General features: G+C 52.4%; 1 protein-coding gene across 1 annotated transcript in view; it reads left to right on the plus strand.

The window, feature by feature from the left end:
* The window catches only part of PLEKHA6 (pleckstrin homology domain containing A6), a 57,711-nt gene extending 48,893 nt beyond the window's left edge, over positions 1–8,818 (plus strand). Inside the window, exons 22-23 of the mRNA XM_047076643.1 lie at positions 4,175–4,298; positions 4,925–8,818. Coding sequence (XP_046932599.1) covers positions 4,175–4,290 — 116 coding nt within the window. The 3' untranslated portion in view covers positions 4,291–4,298; positions 4,925–8,818. The remainder of the gene's footprint in view (positions 1–4,174; positions 4,299–4,924) is intronic.
* Positions 8,819–16,345: the final 7,527 nt, after the last annotated feature.

A 16,345-nucleotide genomic window follows, 5' to 3' on the forward strand; every position in this document is an offset into this window, starting at 1 on the left:
AATCAGGAAGAACGGACGAGGCTCCAAGACAGCGATTATGTCGTGAAGCCTGGGGGGGACGGAGCGCGTCCTCCTCCTCAAGACAAAAGGTGGTGAGGACAGAGACGAAGAACTTTGAGGGCCAGTCCAGAGGGAGGCCCAGGAAGGATGCCAGGGTTACGAGGGCTTTGGTCGAGGAAGAGGAAGAGGCAGAGACAGGGGTCCTGGCCACAGGGACGGTACCCTGGGCGAGGTCAGGCCTGTGGCCAGGAGCCAGGTGGAAGGCATGGCGTTTCGTGCTGGTGATTAAGAGGGGTTTGAATTCTGGCTTTCTGAGGCTCCATCTCCTCCTCTGTAAAATCCAAATCAAAATACCTGTCTGGTGGTGCAAGGAATGTCAACAATAAATGCTCAGCACCTAGCGCGGTGCCTGGCCCTTCGTCGGTGCTCAATAAATGCTAGCCAGGTGTAGTCGTGGTGGCGTTGGTGATGGTGGTCGTGGCTCATTGAAATAGCAATAGCTGAAGGAGAAGTAGGGTCTGTTTGTGGTTTTTCCAACTATTTTAAATATGGATATTTTTAGAAACCAGAGGGTTTTCGGCTACCACAAGGGGGATTTGAGTACACCTTGAGGAAGAACCTACTGGCAGTTAGAGTCTAGGGGACATTAGATGGGTGGCCGAGGAAGACCCCCCCCCCACCCGGGGTGGGGGGGGGGAGCGGTATTTCAGAAAGAAGCTGTCAGTTGGGCTGGAGTGGAGGACACGAGAAAGGGACGAGAAAGGGACGAAAGGGACGGGCTTCAGACAGCCCCATCCTGAAGCCAAGGGCGGCAAAACCAGTTTGGCTGCACGGAGGCCTCTAGCTAACCTCTCTGTAGTTTAGCCGTAAAGTGAACTTGAATCTTCCAAAGATCAAATTCTCCATGCTCTGGGCAGAAGGCAACTTCCTGTTTCAAGGGTTAGAGCATACAACACTGTTTTTAAAACTTCCCTCTGCCTTCGCCGTAGCCCCTGGCTCTCTCGGCTGTAGTCTCCCAGCCAAAGGTTCCATGAAAACAGAACCCACCCCAGCCTATCAGATTTCCCTCTTGATAGACACCGGCTTACATTTCAGGGTCTACGCGCTGAAAGCAAACTATCACTTCGCTTTTGCCAAAACCCCAACTATTTAAAAAATGGCACAGCGGGGCCAGACCTCAGACTGAGCCCACTGTCCCCCCTGCCCCTTGGCTCGTGGCCCAGATTCCCAGAGCTGCTGCTCTGCCAGGGACAGCGAGGACTGTCCCTGGGCACATGCCGTGCGGGCATAGGTCCAAGCCCAGGACCTGAGTGCTGGGCCCGGGGCCATAATAGCAGGGCGGCGTGCACAGGTTGGAGGCGTGGTGCCTGAGCGTGGGCGTGTGGTCAGTAACGAGCGCTGGAGCGCTTGTCGGTGTGCCCAGTGTGTGCAGACTCAAGAATGGTGTATACGGGAAGACGTGACAATTTTTAATTTGTGTGTGTGGCATGATGTCCCGTGCGGTGTCTGTATTCGGGTGGTGTTTGCAGAGGCGCACATATCTGTGTGTATTCGGGTGTGAGGCGTGAGTGTATACGTGTGCAAGATGTCTACGGATATGGTGTGGAGACCATTATTAGTACAGGTGGCATTCGGTACACCGTCGGAGTTACATATGCATAGGTGAGCGTACAATATAAGGATGGAGATGGTGTTTACGAACATTCGTGTTTGTGTGCGATTGGCGCTTTTTTTTGCAGTGTCGGGAATGATAAAACGCACTTGTGTGTATGTCGTATATATGTACACGTGGCAATACTGATGTATCTTTGTGTGCAGGGTGGGAGAGAGCACGTGTGACATTTATTTGTTTGTGAAAGAGAGAGCGTGTGAGCAGGGAGGGGCAGAGAGAGAGGGAGAGAGGGAATCCCAAGCACACTCTGCGATGTCAGCTCGGAGCCCAGCATGGGGCTTGATCCCCATGAGATCGTGACCTGAGCCGAAATCAAGAGTCGGACGCTCAACCGACCGAGCCTCCCAGGCACCCCGTGACCAATTATTTATGCATGCAGATGGGGTAGTACTTGTGGACACACAGTAACAATATCACATCTGTCCAATCCATAGCTGCTACATATGTGAATTTTAACTATTGCAGCGCATACATTCCTGATATGTATTTTGTACTTTTCTGCCTTCGTAAGGAAGTTATATTTAACGTAACTCATTTTGCTTGCTCTTGCTAATTTAGTATCATTGTAAATATCCTTATTTTGTGGATCTGTTGAAGGGAATGCCCTTAGAGGCTATAGTTGGTACAGACTGTAGCTATGCTAAATGTTCCCAAACTGTTACACTTTTAAAGGTTTTATATCTAATTTTGCAAAAGACTTTTTCCTCCTCAGTCGTGTCTTCTTCTAGCTTGTCAGTAGGTCTCTTGATTCCTTTCTCTCCCCTAATTTCCCTGCTTCTGATCTCCCATGGGGTAGTAACCCAGCAGGTCAACACCTATTAGAATGGTATAGAAATTGGGGCACCTGGGTGGCTCAGTCGGTTGAGTGTCCGACTTCAGCTCAGGTCATGATCTCGCGGTTCGTGGCTTCGAGCCCCACGTCGGGCTCTGTGCTGACAGCTCAGAGCCCGAAGCCTGCTTCGGATTCTGTGTCTCCCTCTCTCTCTGCCCCTCCCCTGCTCATGCTCTGTCTCTCTCTGTCTCAACAATAAGTAAAACATTTTTAAACATTAAAAAAAAAAAAGAATTGTATAGAAATGAAAGTAACTGGATTCCAAGGAGCTCATCTATGAATAAGTGTGAGAGCCTCACTGCATGCACGTTGGAACATCAATTTGGCTTTCCTGAAATAGCCCTTGTCTGGCTTTTTTTTTTTTTTTTTCCATCTTTTTGACTATTTTAGAAGTCGAAGCTGCCACATAACTAACCATTGGGTCCACGATACAGACAGACGCACAACTGTGTGTTTCGAAAGCGTTTGTGAGTGTGTTTGTATGTGGAGTTACACGTGTGTTGGGTCACGTGGAAGAGAACAGATTTGGAAGTGCACGCGCACACATATCTGAGATGTTTGCAGCACGTGTGGAGGTATTATCAGATCCTGTGCACAAACTACGTATTGTGTGTGGGCAGACACAGCTTCCCGCTCACGAGAAAGTTCCAGGTCTTATATACAACTGTGGGTGTACGTATATATGCAGTGGAAGCTGCCCCGCCCCCTCTCTTGCGCGGAGGGCAGGGAAGGTGATGAGGTCCAGGGCAGGGTGGAGAGCAAGGGACTAGGAAGTTCGATGCCAGGATCCTTCTCTTGAAGGAAACAGTGTGACCCTGGGTGAGGTCTGGTTCTCCTCTGAAGCCAAGTGAGGACGTCCTGTCTGCCAGTCTCCTTGCCTCACAGCCGCACAGGGGTGCCCAGGGGCCTGGAGCCCGCACAGAGCTGGTCCCTCATAATACGACCCCCCTTCCCATTGCCCTTCCACTTGGCCTGTCTCAGCATGGCATCATAATGATAATTAGAGTAAAATCCATTAATTCAAATGTCACCACTTTAAGGTTTGTAATGATTTGTTTGGCTTGGGGGTAAAGTTTGCCCTTCCTGGATTGAGGAGAAGGGGGTTCCCCGGTGATAGCGGGGCCGTGTTTCCAAGACCTTGAGCTGGTCTGAGTTCACGGAGCTCACTTCAACCCTGCCGGAAGCCTCCGTTTAAATGGAGGGGATTCCCCCACCCCGGTGACAACTTGGATCCAGTCGTCAGATGGGGGCCTGACGATCTGGGCTAGTGTGATTTTACTGCACTATTCATCATCATCGTTAGCGACGACACCACCGTGTATAAGGCGCCGTCGCTGGTCCCCTCCGCGCCATCTCCCCGTTGCGCGGATGGGAGTGGAGCCTCCGCCCAGAGAGGCCGGCCTCGGCCGCGGTCACACTGGTTCTCAGCAGAGCCCGCAACCGCCCCGTCTTCTCCAGGGACCCCGTGCTCCTCCGGGGCGCCAGGGAACGAGGCCAGCTCCGCTTCAGCTCCCCTCTCTGCTTGCCTCCTGCCTGGCTCGCCGCCTGGGGAAGGGCCTCGCTTGCTCTGGGTGCCCCGCCTCCCCGCCCCTCCCCCACCCACCTCCACCCACCCACCCCTCCCACCCCCACCCACCCCTATTCACCTCCCTGTTCATTTCTGTTTCCAGTGCAATGTGCCACCCCAAGCCCTCCCACCTCCCCTGCTTCCCCGACTCCACCAGCCAACCCCCTATCGTCTGAATCCCCACGGGGCACCGACAGCAGCCATACCATGCGGGTCTGAGCTCTGACGTAAGAACTTTTCTTCTGTATTTCATCCACCGCGGGGAGTGGGTCCCCCGCCCCCCACCCCCGTGAACCATCCACACCCCTCATCCCAACATCGCTTCTCCCGCACCCCCAGTGCCCCCCCCCCACCCCCGCCGCTCCCTCCCCTCCCTCCACCTGCTTGAGCCCTCCGGCGTCGCGTGCAGTGCTGGGCTGGCGCCGGCTGGCAGGGCCGCTGCTTGGTACCGCAGTGCCCGCGGGCTTTGCTTCTCCAGAAGCAGACAGGGACAGAGCTGAGGCCCCCGCTGTCCCTCTGTCGGCCAACAAGCCTTCTACCTGTTGAGATGCACAGCGGTCCTGCCTCGGAAGCCCCCAGGTCACCCCCAGATCTTCCTGTAAATTAAAATCACACTGGAAACGGTAGCAAAGGCTGTGGTGCATCTTCCCCTCCCCTCGCACACAGCCGCTCAGTATCAGGCAGGTGGAAAAGAACACGGACTTCCATTCATCTGTCCCCCTCTCAGGGTTGGGGGCGTGGGGCGGGTTTCCGCAGGGTTCTACAGGAAGAGACCTCTGTCTCCCGGGGAAGCTTGGCTGGAGTCGGTTCTCGTCTGGGTAGCACCTCTCTGACCCGTTTCTCTTTTCTCTAGTGCAAGCCCTGGCCGAGGCCAACGCCGTGAAGCTGCACAGAGCCACGTTCTGAAGGCCGCCTCTGCCCCCCGAGGTCCTGGTCCCCCACCCCGGCCCCCCGCGCCTGCGCTCCCGTGGGAATGCTGCAGGGAGCCAGGCTGGGGGCCAGGGTTGCCGCCGAGAGGATGCCTCAGTGTCCACACGCCCGCCACGCCCGGCCCCGAAGCCCCTCGCTACTCAGATGGTGGTCCTCGGCCAGGGCCTGAGAGGGCGGGCAGGGAGCACCTCCTGTCTGGTGCCCAAGTCACAGGGAGCTAGGCCTGGCCCTGCCCGGGCTGGTGATGGCCTTACTGGAACATTTCCTGATGAAGAGGATGCCCTGGTGGGAGAGACGCCCTGGGCCGTCTTAGGTTAGGACTAGGGGAAGATGGACACTCTGCCTCTTCTGGGCCCTCTTGACACCGAGGACGGCACCTGCCATCATGTCCTTCCCCCATCAGCCCCACCCTACTGCCCCGGCTGTACCCAGGGCTTTGACACATCTCTGCTTATGGGTGCTCCTTTGGGGTCCAGTGGAGACTGACCACCCTGCTTGAGCCAAAGACAAGATGACAAGACGTGGGGAGAGGCTCCTCGGCTCCCGGAGGGGACAGTGCTGGCTGTGGGTAGAGAGCAGCACGCAGGTCTGTGCAGCGTCTGAGGGCAGGTTGAGAAGGGGTAGAAGAGAGAAAGGGAGAGTTGGAGGCGAGTGGGAGGGAGGACAAGGAAGCAGCAGGAATCGTTTGCAAGAAAAAGGACAAGGCAGAGATGCAAAGAGGGGGTATGGGATTGGTTTCCCCAGGATGGAGCCTTAGCTTCGTGCCAAGTACAGTGCCAGACTGTCAGCTCCGCTCCTCCACCGGGTCCCCCAGATCCGCGGGCTGCCCGCACACTGGCTCCCGGAGGACCCACCAGCAAGCACGTGGGGGCCTGAGGCCGTGGGGACGAAGGTGTGGGGATGCTGGTGTGGGCGAGCAGGTTGGAAGATGGCTCTTTCTTAGGTCTGGGCCTAGCGTCTGCCTCCCCCTACTAGGCTCAGGGTCCGAGAGAAGGACCTGTCTTCTGTAGGGTGTAGTCAGCCTTGGGGCCTTTCCTAACCTTGTTCGGGACATTTCCTTGTCCCCCTTCCCCTTGGAATGGGCTGTGGGCCAGCTGAGCGAGTGCCCTGGAGAGGTAGCACAGCCTTAATCTGGGAGGCCAGATTCTAGGACCCCACCCCGCATTCCAGGCGTCCGGATGAGGCTGTATGGAAGGACTCCCTTCCGGCCTGGCTGTCTCACAATCCACCTACCCAGGGAGGCCAGTGGAGGAGACACAGAAGCAAAGCTCATTCTTCCTCCTCTGCGGCTCGTCTTCGAGGACTGTAGCCAGAGAGGAGGGAGGGGAGAGAGTGAAGCTGGAAAAACCTCGGCCCCTGGGCCTTCTCTCTGCCAGAGCTGATGCCCGGAGACTTCCCAAGAACGACTACTTTATCTGCCGCCAAGTCTTCTCCACCCCTTCACGGCTGGGACAGTTACTGGTTCATATGCAAGTAAAAATGGCAGTTGATTCAACAAATATTTATCAAGCACCTTTTATGTACCAGGCACTGTTCTAGGTGCTTAGGATATTCTCGTGCTTCTGCGGGATTGCAGGCTGGGGAATTTCACTTCACTTTTAGCAGAGGTGTTGACCGTGACCTTTGGCTACATTTCCCATCTTTAGCACAGCTCGAGCACCCCAAACCTGTTTTTTTTTTCCCTCCCCTACACACTGGCGGGCGGGATTGGCCCTCTCCCTCTTTCCAGCACCTTTCTCCACCCACAAGAAACGGCTCTTTGGGGGCCTTCCATGCCTTCTCCTTTCTTTGTCCGTCTCTCCTTTTTTAAAGTGGTATTTTTAGAACTACATGTAAAATACCAAGGATTAACGCCTGCCACCTCGCTCTCACCTCCTGTTTCATAAAGCTGGCTCTTTATGTTGCTTTACATGCCTTAATATATGTTTTATGAAGATTATACATATTATAGATATATACATAATATATATATTTGTTTGGATGTCTGGTCCTTTCCCAGAACTCCTGCCCAGGCCCATTTTCTCCCCTTCACTTTCCACACCATTCCTACCTAGCACGTTGTGGCCACACCCCATGCCTTTTGATCCAAAGAAGGGGAGAGGACAGACTTATTTTAAGACAGATCTATTTTACGCTTTTATTATAAAAGCAAATCTATTTTCAAAATGTGCAATGTCTGAATGGAATTGGCCAATGGTAGGAGGAGACTGGGGCGGCTGCCTCTAGGCCCGACCCTGTGTCCTTCCCTATCCCCCCACCCCCACCGCCCCCCCCCCCCCCCCCGGCAGCTTCCTCCTCCTATTCTCCAGTCTGCAAAGGACCAGTCCCCAGAGCTCACCCAGAGAGCATCTTACCAGGGCATCCAGGCTCTTGGAAGTCCTGGTCTAAGGATTTGATTACAACTGTCAACTCTTGATGACCGTCTAAGGTTACGGGATGTGAATCCTCTCAAAGGAAATGTTTACAGTTGTGTGCACAAAAGCACACCCGTGCGGGCACACACACTCCCCCGATGTGCTCCTGGACCTCCTCCCTTCATCGGTCTGCTGGAAAGGGCAGACAGTTTAATGGCAGCCTATGCTAAACAGCACCAAGAATTCTGTTCCCTGCTGGAGCCAGGATGCAGTGCAAAGGCCAAAGGAAAACAGTCTGGGATCACAGGTCCTTCAGCACAGACACATTCAAGTTCCTCGGACTTCTCACACTCCTTGATCCCTTTCCGGTCTGGGTCACATCGACGACCTCTGTCTCCCTGTGTGACCTTTCCTCTGGGGGCTGTTGATAAGGGGACAGTACCTCGGTCTGGCATCCAGACTGCGAAGTCAGCTTCTGGGCTGAAGCGAGTCCCACGGACAAGGCAACATCTCACAGCCTTGCCCAGGAAGCCCCCCGGGACTTTCATCTGGAGGGCTGCCGCTGGGGCGCTGAACTCCGCCGGCTCGGCTTTCCACGCTCTTATCCGCCCACAAAGTAGGCAAGGGGCTCTTGCCTTGCAAGGTTTCGGGCAGAATGGAAGTCTTTTGTCCAGATCCGGAATCAAAGGTTTGGGACTGTCACAGAGCTCCTGGCCAGCATTTGAAGCCTGACCTCCCAACTCTGACATTTACTGACACCCTATTCCCAGCCTGGAGCATCTTGTTATGAATGAACGGGGCCCAGACGGAGGCCCAGGGCTAAGTGACCCACCGGGAGACAGCCCTGGTTACTATTCTAGGGCCTTCCCAATTAGCACATTACCTTCCTGATCAATAACCAAGAGGCTGTAATCAAATACCGCTACTGTCACTTTAAAGATTTTTCTGAGGTCGCAAGCTGTGCATACTTGCTCTCCTGCCTTGGGGAGAGGCATGGTCTTGGGGCAGGGCTGAGAATAGCAAGACGGAATCAATTCCTTTCCCCTGTAGGCACCCCCCACCTGGCAGCTCTTAAAACTAAGGAAAATATGAAATATACGTATATATACATATATCTATTTATGCACATACTGGGGCCAATTTGATTTGCTAGCATTAGACAATAAACCATACAAGGAAATGTATGATCTCAGTGTCTTTATTTAGTATAAAAGTGACCTTAGAAGAAAAGTTAAAGTTAGATAAACAGAGGGCATCTCTGTTGGGGACCAAACATCTGTAGCAGCTGCTTTAGCATCTTTCTAGCCAACAAGCCCCTCCCCGGGGAGGGGCCTCCCGACTGAGAGTGAACGTTCGCTTCCCCCGCCCCGCAGCATTCTTTCTAGATCTAGGTACTGAAGAATCCCAGTGAGCTCTGCATTTGTATCTTGCAAGTTTGTATAAACCCAATACAGGAAATAAAATGAATGGTTTGTACACGTGCCGTGTGTCTCTCACTCTGTGCCTGCCTGTGGCTGGCCTCGCGGTTCCTGGCAGCTTACAAGCTTGGCAGAAAAGGGGAGAGGGTCTGGGGTGGAGCCTTCCCTGTGGCTAAAAGCAAAGCTGGGTCCGTGGTATGCTGCCACCGCGGTCATCTCTTCTGTCTGGGTAGCCCCGAATCAAGACGTGTCCCAAGCAAGGTCCTGGGTAACGAGCATTAATTAGATCAGTGTTCAGATCCTGGAGACTTCCCTTGACTCGTCTCCGAGACTGACAGTAGAACTACAGGAGAAGAAAATTCTTAGGTGTTCTCAATTACTACACAGTGCCCTGTACTTCTGCTTGAGGGGACAACAAGGTAGATGATTTGGGGAGGGGTATCAGAAAAGCCACCCCAAATTATACTCCTCCAGCCTCAGTGCTTTGGGTTTATGACCTTTGCCAGGTACTCCGTGATTATCAGCTATGGATCCTCAGCGTGAAGGACTTTATCAGAGCTTCTCAATTTGAAATCTTGAGTAATAGTCAAGAAGCCCTGTGAATTCTATGCGGTGGAGAGTAGAAAGAGAGAGTGAGCCCAGGATAGCGGCAGGCCTCAGCTGGGCCCCTGCAGGATGTCTCGGGAGAGGTGGAGGCATTAATGGTTCAAGGTAGAGAAGAACTTTGAGAAAGAAGAAAGGGGAAGGCAGGCCTCTTTCAATTCCTGATTTTGCTTTAGTCTGGTTCTAAGGGCTGATTTCAAACTCTGGACACCTGTTCTCCTTCCTAAAGAGCTAGCAGAGAGCATGTGTGTGTTTAACAAATAACAGGAGTATATTTGGGGGTTTTGTCACATCCCCAGGAGAGCTAGACGCCCTGTGGTCCTTTGTGAATCCGGGAGAACTGGGATCGAAGCAGACTCAAGAGAAAAGCCACTGGAGCTGGAGGAGGTGCCCTGGAGAACTTGCGGCTCTCCAGGGCCTGTGTCTGTCTGCAGTTCCCTCGGGGCCAGAGCCGGAGGCTTGGAGAGGAGGTGGTGGGACAGGAGAGCACAAGACATGGCTGGGTGGTTGCTGTCTCCACAAATGGGCTGGTTCCTGTCCAAGAACGATGCCCATGGGGGGAAAAAAGAAAAGAAAAGAAAAGAAAAGAACAGAACGATGCCCATGGATCTCTGCCTGCTCCAACTCCCGGCCCAGATCAGCCTTCTAATCAAGCCAGGCTGAGGTTGGAAACGGGGGTGGTAGTCAGGAAATGTAAGTGAAAACGCACCTAGCAGAATGCCCTCCAAAGAGTGCTGCTCTGGAACGTCGTGGTCATGTATTATTCTTGGAGAGAGTCACGATGGGCTCAGGCAGGCAACCAGTCTTCGGATCCTGCCTCTGTGGCCAGGGAACGAGGCCCACTCCACAGCCCCCTCACCCCTGAGCCTCCGCTGCCTCCTGGCCCTGCTCCTGGCCCTGCTCCTGGCCCTGCCGAAGTTTGGACAAGTCACCAAAGTTCCTGAGTCTCAGTTTCCTGGTCCATGAAATGGGGATATCAACCACCATTTTACGGAGCTCCAGGGAAAGTCAAATGGGAACACGAATGAAAACTCTGAAAACTCAAATTCATCTACAAATGTGAGGAGGCAGTGGTGACGTGGTGTAGGCCCCTGGGGAAGAAAGAGAACGTCTCCCAAAGACGTTCTCCCACGTTCCCCACTTTGCTACCTCCACTGCCTTCGACAAAGACATCACCAGGGCCCCTGCTGTCCAGCCCTTTGAGATGTCCCTCCCCTCCCCACCTCTATTCCTCCAGCTCCAGCCTTCCAGGGCCCACAACCTCCTCCCTGGCAGGGTGGGGGGGTGCTCCTAAGAAGGGGCACCTGGGTGGCTCAGTCGGTTAAACGTCGGACTTCAGCTCGGGTCTTGATTTTGCGGTCTGTGAATTCAAGCTCCACGTCGGGCTCTGTGCTGACGGCTCAGAGCCTGGAACCTGCTTTCCATTCTGTGTCTCCCTCTCTCTCTGCCCCTCCCCCGCTCACACTCTGCCTCTCTCTCTCAACAATGAATACACGTTAAAAAAAAATTCTTTTTTAAAGAAGGGGCTCCTCTTTGGGAGTGTGGGCTGTGGACCAGCCCGTCCAGGCCCGACACCTGTACCCAGCGCTGCCATCAGGGAACCAGGCCGGGAGGGCCCAGTTTGAGGACGGTCCCGTTCTTCCAAGCTCACAGGCGAGCTCCATGGTGGCGGGAAGGGGGGGGTGGGGTGGAGAATATTCCTAACTGCTATTTTATACACCTGTGCGAGCAGTTAAGCACCACATTTGAGAGAAGTCTTTCAATAACAGCATTTAATAGTATACCAACACTAGTAATATTAATAACAAGAGCAATGATCATAACTATACTGGAAGAGTAAGAACAATGGCTCAAGTGTTTTCTGTGAACCGGTACCCGGTTCCGGTTCCGTGCACTCCCCACGCACTTACTCACCAGTCCGCGTTCTAACTCTAGGGGACAGGTACAACTCTCACCCAAGACGCTGAGGCACAGAAAGGGTAAATCAAGTGTCCAAGGTCTCACGAGGCTAGGAGGAAGCCCAGGCCCACTCTGACTTCAGAGCGGAAGCTCTTAACCTACCAGTGGTTTCAATGGGGGTGATCGCGCCCCCTAGTGGAAATTTTGGAAATTTGCGGGGAGCTTGTAGTGGCTGCAAGGCACCGGGCAGATCTCCAAAAACAGTAACTGTCTTCTATCCTGCAGGACTTTAAAACGTACAACCGACCTAAACCCACTTCTAATATAAGTTGGTCATACGGCAATTCATAATAGTACGAAGTATAAGCTTCTAAGTTTTTTTTAAATCAGTTTCATGAATAACTCGGTAAGTTACGAGATGGTCTTAATGGAGAAGAAACGTAAATGGAATAAAGACATGGTTTAAAAATTGAGTTAAACTACCGCATACATTGTCCCCACAATGCAGTGGAACATTCAAGTACTGTTTCCGTGGTTGAAGATGGTTCCAAGTAGGGTCTTACTGAGCAAGCACAGACCGACTGCAAACATCTAACGGAGGAGATCTGAGAGAACCGACCATTACAGCAAAGATACCTGAAATGCAGATCTCATTAGATCGCCTTAATAAATGTTTTTAGAGATTATTTCATAGGATTGTCATTCTTTAGATTTTTTAAGTTTTTGCAGCCTCAGCATGGACACCTAAGTTGTACAGATTCCGTGTGGTAATGTTTGGGGATGCTGTCTGTTTTTTCTCTAGCTTTCCCCGCCCCTGTCCCGGGGGCCCACATGCAATTGTCCTCAGGCACTTGTATCCCCAAGTCCCTTTCCAATCTAGCCTCCATTCCCCATTGCCTGTTGGAAACACATGACCTCCAAGGCCCAAATTCTAGACAATTCTCCCGCAACCTGCGACAGCATTTCAAGACAGAGCTCTGTGTGTCTGTGACATGCCCGCGCTTACTCCTTTCCCGCCAGAGCACCGGGAGCTATTTTAACAATACACACAGAAGACCCAGTTCATTTGCATTCACATCGCGCCTCCTCATTGTCTCCACTCTGCCTTGCTATGTTATCCCTCTTTCAATTAAGGCTATTTCCCTCTTTCTCTTTTTATATGTAAGTACACTCCGTTTGTTGTAATTTACCTAACGGGTTTTATTCTTTTGTTCATTTCCTACTACTCTTTTTCTTGTGGGTGGGGAGGGTGTTTTGTTTTTATTTTGTTTTGTATATAATGACTCTCTGGTCTATTTCTCTTAAATTTAAGTGTATTTATTATAAGTAGGTGCAAGCAATCTGCCTGTTTCACTTATGGCTTCATTAAATCTTGCCTGAACATTAATATATTGAGAGACATCGTGCTTTATTATGACTTTTCCCTTCTTTATATAGTTTTGTGTTTTTAAAACTGATGTGTGTAGATTGCTCATATCATCTATGAACTTCATTTCAGGATAGAGGGGACATTACAAAGGGGATGCTGGCTCATGGGTTGAGAGCCACGGCTCTACGGTGGCAGAAAGGATGTTAAGGACTATCTGCCCCTCTTTTTACAGGCCCACAGAGGGAGGGAAGGATGACCCACGTCTACACAGCTGGTGGGTGGACTTTCAGAATTAGGCTTCTGAAATCGTCCAGCCCTACCCCAAGCCCAAATTCATCTTTCATCCTCCCTGGCTCAACCTCACTGTCCGCCGCTGGACACCGCTGGGGAAAAGGAGGTCGAAGCCTTTTGCGTCTAACTCCTCTGGGGCGCTTTTGCCCTTGCTGTAACCCAACCCGGCTCTCCCAGAGACTGCCGGCAACAGGTTTTACCCAGTGGCTTGCCGCCCCCTAGCGTCTAGCATGGGTACTAGCGCCAAGCAAGCGGACTTCACAGGCACGATGAATTGAATACTTTTCCGAGGAGAAACGCGGATTCCAACTCTTGCCACACCCCCACCAAGCCAGGCAAGGAACCCGGGGAGCCCGAGATCCCAGTCCACTCTACAGTCTGAGTTGTGCGAAGGACTTGGAAGCAGTTACACTCAGCCTCAGGGCGCGGGAGTGGGGGGCGTTGGCGGGGTCAGGTGGGCGTTGCCTTCGCCAGGTGGGCGGAGCGTGTGCCCAGGGCTGGTGTCCTCTGCGAAGATCCAGGAGAAGGGAGCCTGCGACTTTAAGCCGCCGTTTGGGTGGGGAGGGGGGGAGAGGTGGGGTTTGGAGAGCGGAGGGAGTTAATGATTTACCGGAGGCCCATTTCACAATTTCCCAAGGGTCAGCTTGCCTGGAGCACGCACAAGCGCGGTCCTCCCTGCTCCTCTCCCCTGGGCAGCTTCGACCCGGAAGGCCCCCCAGGCAGCCTGCGGCATGATCTCCATCACCGAATGGCAGAGTGAGTGGGGGGGCCGGTGCCGTGGAGGGGGCTGGGCTGGAAGGGAGGATCCAGCCTGGGGCGGAGGGAGACGCCGCCCCTCCCAGCCGGGATCTCTCTCTGGGCAGCAGGCAAGGCGACCTCTGGAGCCGGCGGCCGGCAGGTGCTGTGCTGGCATCCTCCGGGCAGCGGGGCCAGGACCGGGTGTGGCTCCTCTGCCTCCCCGTGGGGGGAGGGTTGCTCAGGACCCCCGCGTAGCCAGAGGTTGGTGCTGGGGGGGGGCGGCAAGTTCACCCCCCCGTGCTGTTCCCTTTCCCATCATGGTTCTTAGACCCGGGATGCCGCCAAGGGGGACTCAGGAGGCCTCTGCCCATTCAGACATTTTCCCCACAAACTCTCAGCGTCTCCTGTGGTCTTGGCACGCTTCTTCTTCTTCTAAATTTCATGTTTCTCTTTTTTTTATTTTTTGAAGTCAACTCTACCAAACGTGGGGCTCGAACTCATGACCCCGAGATCAAGAGTCGCCCGCTCCACAGACTGAGCCAGCCAGGCACTCCACCTTGGGTTTCTTCTTACCAAAAACTAAACTCCACGCCTGTCCCCAGATTACCATACCATCACTCCTAAATATGGGTGTTTTTGTGTTTTTTTAAGTTTATTTCGAGACAGAGAGAGAGAATGAGTGGAGGAAGGGCAGGGAGAGAGGGGAACAGAGGATCCAAAACGGACTCTGTGCTGACAGCCCCACGCGAGGCTTGAACTCACAAATCACAAGATCATGACCTGAGCTGAAATCCCAAGCTTAACCGACTGAGTCACCCAGGTGCCCCACTCCCAAATATCCTTCTCTTCCTTTGCAGGGAGAGGGAAGGGAGATAGTCCACAGATGTGGGAGGGGCAGAGGGAGAACTGTGATTTAAAGCCTCTGAGCCCAGGATCTCATCTGTGAACTGGAGATAATATTCATTCACAGAACAAATTCGTCCCCACTCTGTGCCAAGCATTGTGTTGGGCATAGAGTATACAATAGTATACTGAAATGGAACAGACCTTTTCCTGCTTACAAGCTAGGGTGGGGAAACAGGGAATTAACAGATCAAGAAATAAGTATGTAGTATGTCAGATGGTGATGGGTCCTCTGGACAAAAATAAAATAGAGTAGGGAGGCTAGGGAGAGTGAGGTAGGAGGGGTTACTGCGTTGTATAGCGTGGTTAGGGAAGGCTTCCTTTTATACAGAGAAGCAAGGAAGCAAAGCTATGCAATGATCTGGAGGGGAAATTTTTCCAGGAGCGGGAATAGCCCGTGCAAAGGCCCTGAGGCATTAGCATACTTAGCGTGTGGTGTGGCTGCAGCAAAGTGAGTAAAGGGGAGGGTAGGAGGAGTTTAGGTCTGGGAGGTCACCGAACAACGAGGCTGTGTAAGAACTTTAGTTTTATCTCCACAAGATGGGAAATGACTGGAGGGTTTTGTACAAAGGAGTGAGTGATATGATATAGGTACATTTTTATTTTTTTAAGCTTTTTTTTAAAGATTTATTTATTTTTGAGAGAGAGTGCCAGCTGGGAAGGGGCAGAGGGAGAGGGAGACACAGAATCTCAAGCAGGCTCTAGGCTCTGAGTTGTCAGCACAGAGCCCAGCCCTATGCAGGGCTCAAACTCACGAACCTTGAGATCATGACCTGAGCTGAAGTCGGTCGCTCAACCGACTGAGCTACCCAGGTACCCCAATTTATGGACATTTTGATTATTTTTATTATTTAAAAAAAATTTTTTTACAGTTATTTATTTTTGAGAGACAGTGAGACAGAGTGTGAGTGGGGGAGGGGCAGAGAGAGAAGGAGACACAGAATCCGAAGCAGGCTCCAGGCTCTGCACAAGCGTTCAGCATAGAGCCTGACGTGGGGCTCGAACCCACGACCCGTGAGATCATGACCTGAGCTGAAGTCGTTCAACCGACTGAGCCACCCAGGCTCCCTTTAAAAAAATTTTTTTAAATGTTTATTTATTTTTGAGAGAGAGACAGACAGAGTGTGAGCAGAGGAGGGGCAGAGAGAGAGGGAGACACAGAATCCAAAGTAGGCTCCAGGCTCCGAGCTGTCAGCACAGAGACGGACGCAGGGCCCAAACCCACTAACCGCGAGATCATGACCTGAGCCGAAGTTGGATGCTTAACCAGTTGAGCCACCCAGGCGCCCCGATTTGTGTAAATTTATCTTAATTTTATATTTTTAATTTACATCCAAATTAGTTAGCATCCGTGCAACAATGATTTCAGGAGTAGATTCCTTAGTGCCCCTTACCCATTTAGCCCATCCCCCCCCCACAAGCCCTCATTTGTTCTCCATATTTAAGAGTCTCTTCTGTTTCGTCCCACTCCCTGTTTTTATATGATTTTTGCTTCCCTTCCCTTATGTTCATCTGTTTTGTCTCTTAAATTCCTCCTATGAGTGAAGTCATGTGATGTTTTTCTGCCTCTGACTAATTTTGCTTCGCGTAATACCCTCTAGTTCCAGCCACATGGTTGCAAATGGCACGATTTCCTTCTTTTTTGATTGCCGAGTAATACTCCACTGTATAATTTATGTACATTTTTAAAAGATCGCTCCGGGTGCCGGATTGCAAACAGACTGTGGAGGTGTGCGGTCAGCCACAGGGGGACAGTTCCGAGGTGAGAG

The sequence above is a fragment of the Lynx rufus genome, unplaced genomic scaffold (genome assembly GCF_022079265.1).
Source record: "Lynx rufus isolate CCGP_SWC_20201006 ecotype Redwood Valley unplaced genomic scaffold, mLynRuf1.p SCAF_15, whole genome shotgun sequence".
NCBI classification, from domain to species: domain Eukaryota; kingdom Metazoa; phylum Chordata; class Mammalia; order Carnivora; family Felidae; genus Lynx; species Lynx rufus.